Source organism: Nicotiana sylvestris, chromosome 5 (genome assembly GCF_000393655.2).
Source record: "Nicotiana sylvestris chromosome 5, ASM39365v2, whole genome shotgun sequence".
Classification (NCBI taxonomy): domain Eukaryota; kingdom Viridiplantae; phylum Streptophyta; class Magnoliopsida; order Solanales; family Solanaceae; genus Nicotiana; species Nicotiana sylvestris.
This window is the reverse complement of record NC_091061.1, coordinates 93,288,018-93,298,489: the sequence shown is the minus strand read 5'-3', so window position 1 is coordinate 93,298,489 and position 10,472 is coordinate 93,288,018. Positions and strand designations below refer to the sequence as shown.

Here is a 10,472-nt window from a genome sequence, read left to right as displayed (position 1 = left end):
ATGACTGGTGATTTTGGGTCGTGATAAAGCTCTATAAATGAATTCATACAAGGAACTAGAGTTAAAATCCATAAATATCAATCAAAATACCATATTCATAAAACCCTAAAGCAAGCTACTCCATAATCATGAATAAAGCTATCACAAATAAAGTTGAAAAGTAAAAAAATATGAATTCAATCCAAACTCGGGTGTTGAGTTGAGGAAAGAATGATGAATCCTTGTGCTTTGAGTCTCCAATGCTCTTCCAATCTTCTGTAGGTCAAAAGTCCCTTCAAAATATATTTTTGGTGTATTTATACCATGTAGAAGCGGGTCCGGATGGAACTACCCTATCCAAGCCAAAGTGTAAAATTACTCTTAAGGAAAATATACAGGCGCAGCGCTAGTGGGAAAGTTCATAAGGTAGTTTTTTTGTTTCCTACTCTGCAGCAATTTTGCACTAGCACCTTATGCCCCATGGCACAGTAGTGTATTTTTATTACTTTTTGACATTCAAATTTGGTCCTTGACCCCCAAACGTGATCCCAGCTTAATTTTTTGGCCTCTACTCAGACTTCAAAGCTCCAAACCATCCATTTTAGCTCCAAACTTGCTTCTTCACTCGAAATCACATCCTACACAATATATCACACGTAATAATTATAAAGTACTAATAATTAGACTCAAATACAATCAAAGTGTAGCAATTAGAGTGCGCAATTTTAGTTTAAAATATGAGTTCCTAGCTTATCATCAATCATCTAAGAGAACGTAGGAAATAAAGGCGTATAATAAATAAAAGTATGAAATAAGGTAGAACATGTAACAATTAAGGGCATGTAACAAAAAGGGACACATATATCAAGTAAAGCATATATCACGTATGAGCACCTAACAATAATAACATGAACTAAGAAGAAAATATGGTATATTTAAAGATGTAAAATAAAGTAATACCCCCCGAATGTGTAAACCTTTGACAATGCATATACACTCGTCATTCTACATATACATTGTCCCCACACATAGATCACGTACCAAATAGACCAACAAGTCCTAATTTCCTCAAATAAAAGTTAACCATTATACTTACCTCTTTTCGGAACAAGATTAACAACTCAAGACGGCTTTTCTTTAAGAATAAGTCTCCAAAACACCCAAATTTAGTCAATTACTATTCAAACAAATCAAAACAAGCTTTAGAAACTACCTTCGTATGAAAAAGGTTCAATCTTTAACATAATAGGGAAAAGTCAACCAAATGTCAACTCGAGTCCACGTGGTCAAAATCCGAGATTAAGATCAAATCCCTATTACCCATTCATTCCTGAGCCCAAATATGTGATTTGTTTTGAAATTCAACCTCAATTTGAGGTCTAAATCTCAATTTTATAAAATCCCAAAATACTACCCAAAGCCTTATGTTTTATCCTATGAAATTTTAGATTTGATAATGAAATTTATGAAAAAGTAATGAAAACTGAATGAAAATAAGTTTAAGCTATTAACCTATGAAGTTGGGAAGAAACTGCTCTCCATAAATCACTTTTGTGGAGTCTAGGTATAAAAAATGGTGTGAAATAAGTTAAGTCCTGAAATCCCAACATTTTACTTAGCTGCAGGTGACATCCGCAAATGCAAACCACTGTTCGCAAATGCGACCAGTTCCTGAGCCTCTTAAATGTCGCAATTGGGATACACATTCACATTTTTGAAGGTCTAATCCTCCGAAATTGCAAATAGAACTTCACATATCCTAAGTTGTCCAACCACTGCCCAATATCGCAAATGCGGCACAACCATCGCAAATGCGATAACCCTCCAGTTCGCAAAAGCGACCAAGACTTTGCAAAGCAAAGTTTTCCTGCCCTTGCCGAGCATCGCAAATGCGAGCATTGTTTCACAAATGCGAGGCTCTCTTTTTCAAATAGAACCTCGCAAATGCGAGATCTGCAGACCAACAACACCAACAAATACAACAGCTATGCAATACAGTTCGCAACCTATCCGAAACTCATCCGAGCCCCCGGGATCCAATTCGAACATTCCCACAAGTAAAATAACATCATACAAACTTTCTGTCAAGTTTAAATCATCACAATAATATCTAAAATCAAGAATCAATTATCATGCTGCTATAAGGGTGGCAAGTGGCCCGGTTCTGGCCCGGGACCGCGGGCCAATTGGGCTGAGTGGGCCGAGAACGTTATGACCGCTAGAGGTGGGCTTGGACCGATCTCCTGGGATGGTTCTTGCCGTTGAACCGTTAGGACCGGGACCAGACCGGTCCCTTGGCTAATTTTTTTTTTAAAAAAAGTAGTCATTTGGCTATCTAAAAATACAGCCGCTGGGCTTTAAAAATAGGCATTGGCTATTTAAAAAATAGTAATTTAACCTTCCCAACTTTATTTTAACCCCAGACTTTTTATAATTATACTTTTTTCCTATTTTTAACTATAAATACCCCCTCATTCTTTTATTTTTCTTACAAAATCAATATCAATCTATCACAATCTCTCTCTAGTTTTCTTGTATACTTGCTACTATTGGTTATTTATTCCAAAAAATAGTAAAAAAAATATTGAGGTTGTTACAATTTGTGAAAATAATTGTGAAGTTGGTGAATTGAAGTCTTCAAGTCTTCAATGATAATCAATTTTCAATAAGTTGTTTGTCAATTCTGTAAACTCGTTCCAACTCTTAAGTCTTAATATTATAGTTTTGTTTGTTTTATTTATTTGCTATTACTTGACTTATTAAGATGTCTTCCTTAAAAAATATTTTTGGTAAAAATAAGAATAAGGAAAAATCCAAGAGCAGTGAATCTAGTGGTCATGTTGTTCCTCCTCCCCTGACCCCGGCTCCCGAACCAAACCCCATATCCATCCTACACCTTCTATTCTTGATAGCGATATAGTTTATTATAATTTACCGAGAGTCAATTATGCTATAATATTGCAGCTGGTGAACAATTAGACCATTAATTAATGAATGCTCTTTATTCTAATAATTAGAATACTATTGATGAAAATGATAATGAGGAAATTGATCTTGATGAAACTCAATCGGATGATGATACACCCATTAGTCCTGATCCTGATGTTAACCCAACTAGTGATAATGATGCTAATCCAAATGATGACCCATCTGATACTCCTGTTACTGCCCCTACTCTTTCTAGACAACCTACCAAATGGATGGAAACATCTCCTGTATGGCCATTTTTTACTCAACTAGTTCAACAAAATAATAAGGCTAAGTGTAAAACTTGTAGTATGGAGTTAGCTTTTAAATATTTTGGATCGCCTGGGGGGGGGGGGATTTTCACTAGACACTTAAAAAAACACCTTAAAGATAGAGTCAGATATGAACGTTTGAAAGCTTTGGCCGAGGGAAAAAGTGTATCTAGTCCTAGTCAGGCTGACCTTAGTACCGGTTCAAATCAATTTCAGCCGGGAATTAACACTGTTTCCGGTGGTATTTTATATCATGATCGAAAAAAAGATCGGGAAGAATTGGCAAAAATGGTAATTGTTATGTCACGACCCAATTCTCCTATAGGTCATGATGGTGCCCAACACCCTTGTCACGTAAGCCAATGCGGAAGTATTAACAAGTTCTCATTTTCTCTTTACTAAAACAAGTACAGAATTTTTCTAAATTTGCAGTTAAAAGCATGTGATTATTAGCAATGTACAGTAATAGTTATACAATTCTCAAAAGAATAGTCTACTAATGTGTGTGGCAAGACCTGGTGTCACAAGTTTACGGGCAACTAGTAGAATATACAAAAGAATAAATCTATCCTACTGTCTGAAATAGAATAGACAGCCAAAATAAAGAGAGACTCCATCATGCTGCTGAACGGCACAAGAAGGTAGCAGCTCACCGTGGAAGTCTCGGACACTGATCAAGAATGCGCACCGAACTGGTAACCAGATGTACCTACCTCAGATCTGGTGTAGTATGAGTACATAAACAATATGTACCCAGTAAGTATCCTATCTAATCTCGAAGAAGTAGAGACGAGAGGTCGACTTGACACTTACTAGAGTCAAATAATATGAGAAATGAATTATAATGAGCATGGGTAGAACAAATAATTAGTAGTTTATAGCAAGAAATAACAGGTCCTCTCCTAGATAATATCACAATTGGCCACTTTCATTCCAGGGCAAATAATAAAACCCAATTCATAAAAACAATACTGAGTAAAGCATGCGCAAGTAGTGTCGAGGTCGTACGGCCCGATCCAACATAAAAGTAAATTGTGCACTGCCGATGGTCGAACGACGCGAACCATAGATGCATATATTACCCCGCTCGTGAATCAAACATGCGACGCGGTCAAATGTAATTAAACACAACAACAAGCAGACAAGAATGTATAACTAGGGAGCAATTACTCACAAAAATATCAACTTCTCTTAAAAAAGGCCAAGAAAGATAATGTTCCTCTTACTAGTCTCATTTACCATAATCCCCATGATTTAAACAATCCAAATTAAACATAAATTTTCAAGAATATCACATAAAGCATGCTTTTGGGTCCTAGACTACCCGGACTTAGCATAATAGTAACTACGCATGGACTCTCGTCACCTAGTGCATACGTAGCCCCCGCATTTAATGGCAAATTATTTGATTATATCACCTATGGGGACAATTCCCTCTCACAAGGTTAGATAGGAGACTCACCTCGCTCCGAAGCGTACTTTCAATACCAAGAACGAGCTCAAACTCTCAATTTGGAGCCGAACGATCCAAAACTAGATAAACGAGGTAGGAACTAGTCAATACAAGCTCACAAGAACGCATTCTTACTATTTAAGCAATTTCCCAACCATAATCACAAGTTTCCTAAAATCCGACCCTGGGCCCACGTGCCCGGATTCCAAAATTTTTTGAAGAAAGTTGTTCTCTATAACCTAAGGATGAATAATACATGATTTCTAATGCATTTCATAATAAATTTCGTGGTTAAATCTAACTTTTATCAAAACACTAGGTTTTGCTCTAACCCCATGATTTTACCTTAATCTTTGTGTGTTAATATACCCAAGACTCAAGTATTAAACTAGAAATAAGTAGGGTAAACTTATATCAAGATGCTAGGTGAAGGTCCTCTCTTAAGAGCTCCAAAATCGCCCAATGGGTGAGTGAAAATGGCCAAAATGACTTAGAGCCCATAATAAATGAAGCCCACTGCTTCAGTGATTTCCGCATCTGCAGTCAGGGGATCGCATATGCGGTCCCGCTTCTGTGAGAGAAAGGCCACATCTGCGGAATTGGCCAAGTGGGCTGGGACCGCTCCTGCGGTCTTGAAGCCTCTTCTACACAGCCGTTTCTGCAGTTTTGGGCCTGGCCTACCTTGGCCGCATCTGCGAGAGGACGACTGCTTTTGTAGTCTCGCACCTGCGACTGACCAACCGCAGGTGTGGTTATGACAGCAACCTGAAGCTTCGGGTTGACCAAGGTCAAGCTTAGCCTTTTAAGAAAATCTTAAGGAATCAAATGAGCCTATTCCAACCCAAACTCTTCCAAATCCGAACTAACCATCCACGCGGGTCTTAAATTAGTTAAACAAGCACGGGAAGTTTCATTTAGGGGAACGGGGTTCTAAAAAGCAAAACGACCAGTCGGGTCGTTACATTCTCCAACTCTTAAACAAATGTTCGTATTCGAATGGACATAGAAAAGTACCTGAGGTGCTGAATAAATGTGGATATCTGCTCCGCACGTCCTCCTCGGACTCCCAGGTCGCCTCCTCGACTGCTTGGCCCTTCCACTGGACCTTCACCGCTGAAATCCTCTTGGATCTTAACTGGAGGTTCTGTCTATCAATAATGGCAACTGGCTCCTCCTCATAACTCAAACTCTCATCTAGCTTAATAATACTAAAGTTTAACACATGGGACAAGTCGGCATGATACCTCCGAAGCAATGACACGTGAAAAACTGGGTGAACTCCCGATAAACTGGGGGGGAGGGGGGGTAAAACAAGCTCGTAAGCAACCTCCCCAACTTGCCTCAACACCTCAAATGGGCCAATAAACCTTGGGTTCAGCTTGACCTTCTTCCTGAACCTCATAACACCCTTCATTGGAGAGACTTTCAAGAGGACCTTCTCGCCAACCATGAATGATACATCACGCGCCTTCTGATCCGCGTAACTTTTCTGTCTCGACTGAGCTGTGCGAAGCCTCTCCTGAATCAACTTTACCTTGTCCAAGGCATCTTTCACCAAATTTGTACCGTATAACTTAGTCTCACCAGGATCAAACCACCCGATAGGAGAACGACACTGCCGATCGTATAAAGCCTCAAATGGAGCCATCTTAATGTTGGAGTGATAGTTGTTGTTGTAAGCAAACTCTGCCAAAGGCAAGAACTGATCCCACTGTCCTTCAAAGTCAATCACACATGCTCTGATCATGTCCTACAAAATTTGAACTGTTCGCTCCGCCTGCCCGTCGGTCTGAAGATGGAATGTTGTGCTAAGCTCTACACGGGTCCCCAACTCACTCTGAACGGCTCTTCAGAAGTGGGAAGTGAACTGAGGGCCTCTATCTGATACGATGGAAACAGGCACACCGTGCAACCTGACTATCTCCCTAATGTAAATCTGGGCCAATATCTCTGGAGTGTAAGTAGTCACAATTGGAATAAAGTGCGCCGACTTGGTCAACCTGTCAACAATGAACCATACTGCATCAAACTTCCGCAAAGTCTGGGGCAACCTAACTACGAAGTCCATAGTAATGCGCTCCCACTTCCACTATGGTATAGGCATCTACTAAAGTAGGCCACTCGGCCTCTGGTGCTCATACTTAAATTGCTGGCAATTCAAACACTTAGCCACATACCCCAATATGTCCATCTTTATTCTCCGCCACCAATAATGTTTTCTCAAGTCACGATACATCTTCGTTGCACCCGGATGAATGGAATACCGCAAACTATGTGCCTCTTCTAGTATCCTCTCCCTCAGACCATGACTATTAGGAACACATAGGCGACCCTGGAGTCGCAAAACACCATCCTCGCCAATAGAAACCTCCTTGGCACTACCCTGAAGCACTGCCTCTCTGAGAACCACCAAATGTGGATCATCGAACTGCTGGGCCTTGATCTGCCCCAATAATAAAGACTGGGCAACAACGCACGCAAGAACTTGGCTAGGCATTGAAATATCCAACCTCACAAGTCTTTTAGCCAAGGACTGAATATCCTAAGCTAGTGGCCTCTCCTCTGCTGGAATGAATGCCAAGCTACCCATACTCTCTGCCTTCCTGCTTAAAGCATCCGCGACCACATTTGCGTTGCCCGGATGATAAAGAATGGTGATGTCATAATCCTTCAGTAACTCAAGCCATCTACGCTGCCTCAAATTGAGATCTCTCTGCTTGAACAAATGCTGTAAGCTGCGATGATAAGTATAAGCCTCACATGACACCCCATACAGATAATGCCTCCATATCTTAAGAGCATGAACAATCGCGGCCAACTCCAAATCGTGCACAGGATAATTCTTCTCATGGATCTTCAGCTGACATGAAGCATAAGTAATAACTTGCCCTTCCTGCATCAACACACATCCCAATCCAACACGTGAAGCATTGCAATATACCGTATACATCCCTAAACTGGAAGGCGAAACAAGAACTGGTATCGTAGTCAAAGATGTCTTGAGCTTCTGAAAGCTTGCCTCACAATCATCGGACTAACAGAAAGGAGCACCTTTCTAGGTCAATCTAGTCAGAGGTGATGCAATAGATGAAAAGCCCTACATGAATCGTCTGTAATAGCCTGCTAACCCCAGGAAACTCCTGATCTCGATCACTGAAGTAGGACATTGCCAACTCTAAACTACCTCAATCTTCTTGGGATCCACCTTAATACCCTTTCCTAACACAACATGCCCCAAGAATGCCACTGACTCTAGACAAAACTCACACTTGGAGAACTTAGCATATAGCTTTTGCTCTCGCAAGGTCTGAAGCACTGCTCTCAAATGCTGCTCGTGCTCCCCCAGGCTACGTAAGTATATCAAGATGTCGTCAATGAAGACAATGACAAAGGAATCAATATAAGGTCTAAACACCCTGTTCATCAAGTCCATAAATGCTGCTGGGCATTAGTCAAGCCAAAGGACATCACCAAAAACTCATAATAGTCGTATCTAGTCCGGAATGCAGTCTTCAGAAATCCTAGTCCCGAACTTCAGCTGATGGTGTCCCAACCTCAAGTCGATCTTAAAGAACACCCTAGAACCCTGCAGCTGGTCAAACAAATCATCGATGTGAGGCAATAGATATTTGTTCTTGATGGTGACTTTGTTCAATTGGTGGTAATCAATGCACATCCGCAAAGTCCCATCCTTCTTCTTCACAAATAACACTGGTGCACCCCAAGGCGATACACTGGGTCTAACAAACCCCTTTGCTAACAACTCCTCAAGCTACTCCTTCAACTCTTTCAACTCCTTCAGAGCCATACGGTATGATGGGATAGATATAGGTTGGGTTCTTCGAGCCAATTCAATACAGAAATCAATATCACGATCTGGTGGCATGCCAGGAAGATCAAAAGGAAACATATCGGCGAACTTCCAAACTACTGGAACTAAATCAATCGTCGGAGACTCTGCGGTGGTGTCTCGAACATAAGCCAAATAAGCCAAACACTCCTTCTCGACCATATGCTGAGCCTTCAGGAAAGAGATAACCTGACTAGACGTATCGACTGTGGAACCCTTCCACTCCAACCTTGGCAACCCTGACATTGCTAATGTAACAGTCTTGGCATGGCAATCTAAGATGGCATGATATGGAGATAACCAATCCATGCCCAGGATGATCTTAAAGTCGATCATATCAAGCAATAGGAGATCCGCTCTAGTCTCGAAACCACAGAATGTGACCACATAGGACCGGTAGATCCAATCCACAACAACAGAATTGCCGACAGGAGTGGACACATGAACAAGAGCACCCAAAGGCACAGGAGGATAACTAGGAAACGAGCAAGCAGAGATGATACATATGAATAGGTGGACCCTGGATTAAATAATACCAAAACAGACGGAAATAATACCTGTGATGATGGCATCTGAGGATAATGCATCTGCCCTAGTTGGAAGGGCATAGAATCTGGCTGGAGCGCCAACTAGCTGGCCTCCACCTGATTGAGCAATAGTTGGCTGACCTCTCCCTGCCTGGCCTCCAACTCTAGGGTGGCCTCTACCCGTTTGTCCCTGCCTCTAGGAGGCTGAGCAACCGGTGCTGAAATCATAGGCTGCTGACCCTACTGTACTGCCTTGCCCCAAAGTCTGGGGCAGGTCATCTTCATGTGACCCGAATCTCCACACTCGTAGCAACCCCTCGGCACCATAGCCTACTACCTTGGAGTCTGAGCCTACTGACCCCGAATATCCACTAGAAGAACCCTGAATGGCTGGTTGGCGATATGAACTCTCTGGCATGGCACTAAAGTAAGCACTGGAAGAACCATGATGACCAGAATACCTGCCGGAGGAACTCACAATAGCTGGTGGATGGTAAGGACTCTTTGGCATTGCACTGAAATAAGGTCTCACTGGAGCACCTCAGGGAGGTGGTGGTGGTGCTGAATACGGGGGACTGCTGGGCTGAACCCTCCCGGAGTGCCCCCTACCCCTAGCTGGGGCACCTCTAAACTCTCTAGAAAACCGAGCCCTCTGGTCCTGCTAAAACTGCTCTCTACCCCTCTAGCGATAACCCTCAATCCTGTGAGCAATCTCTACTACTAGCTGATACTCAGTACCCATCTCCACCTCTCGGGCCATGCTAGCTCAAATACCGGGGTGCAATCCCCCAACAAATCACCACACTCTCTCTACATCCGTGGGAAGTATCATGAGATCATGGCGAGACAACTCAGAAAATCTTGCCTCATAGTCGGTCACAGACATCTGACCCTGCTCAAGATGCTCAAACTGATACCGCAACTCTTCCCTCTCGGAGGGTAGAATATACCTATCCAAGAATAACTGTGTGAACTGATCCCAAGTGAGAGGAGGAGAACTTGCTGGCCTGCCAAGAACATAAGACTGCCACCATCTACGGGCCCTGCCCTCCAGCTGAAAAGTAGTGAAGTCTACCCCATGCGACTCTAATATCCTCATGTTGTGCAGTCTGTCCCTACACCTATCAATGAAATCCTGGGCATCCTCATAACGCTCACCCCCGAAGACAGGAGGGTGAAGTCTAGTCCATCTATCCAATAACTTCTACCGGTCACCATCCGCAGTTGGTCTGGGCTAGGGCACTACTACAGCAACTGGCTGAGCCCCATATGCGGGTAGTGCACCTAAAGTTTGATACACTGCAGCTGCATGACTAAGAGCCTGAGCAGTAGGGGTCTGTGCTCCCCTTCCTGCCTGTGATGTAGCTGGATTTGCTGGTAATAAACTAGCCTGAGTCATGGTGTCCATGAACCGCATCATACGG

At 42.3% G+C, this 10,472-nt stretch overlaps 1 protein-coding gene across 1 annotated transcript; it reads right to left on the bottom strand.

Moving 5' to 3' along the window:
• Positions 1–6,520: 6,520 nt before the first annotated feature.
• LOC138868987 (uncharacterized) lies at positions 6,521–7,838 on the bottom strand. Its single transcript, XM_070146571.1, has 5 exons — positions 7,800–7,838; positions 7,613–7,705; positions 7,439–7,564; positions 6,849–7,114; positions 6,521–6,671 (listed from the first exon to the last, which is right to left on the bottom strand). The coding sequence occupies exons 1-5, from the start codon at positions 7,836–7,838 to the stop codon at positions 6,521–6,523; spliced, it is 675 nt and encodes a 224-aa protein (XP_070002672.1).
• Between the last annotated feature and the right edge of the window lie 2,634 nt (positions 7,839–10,472).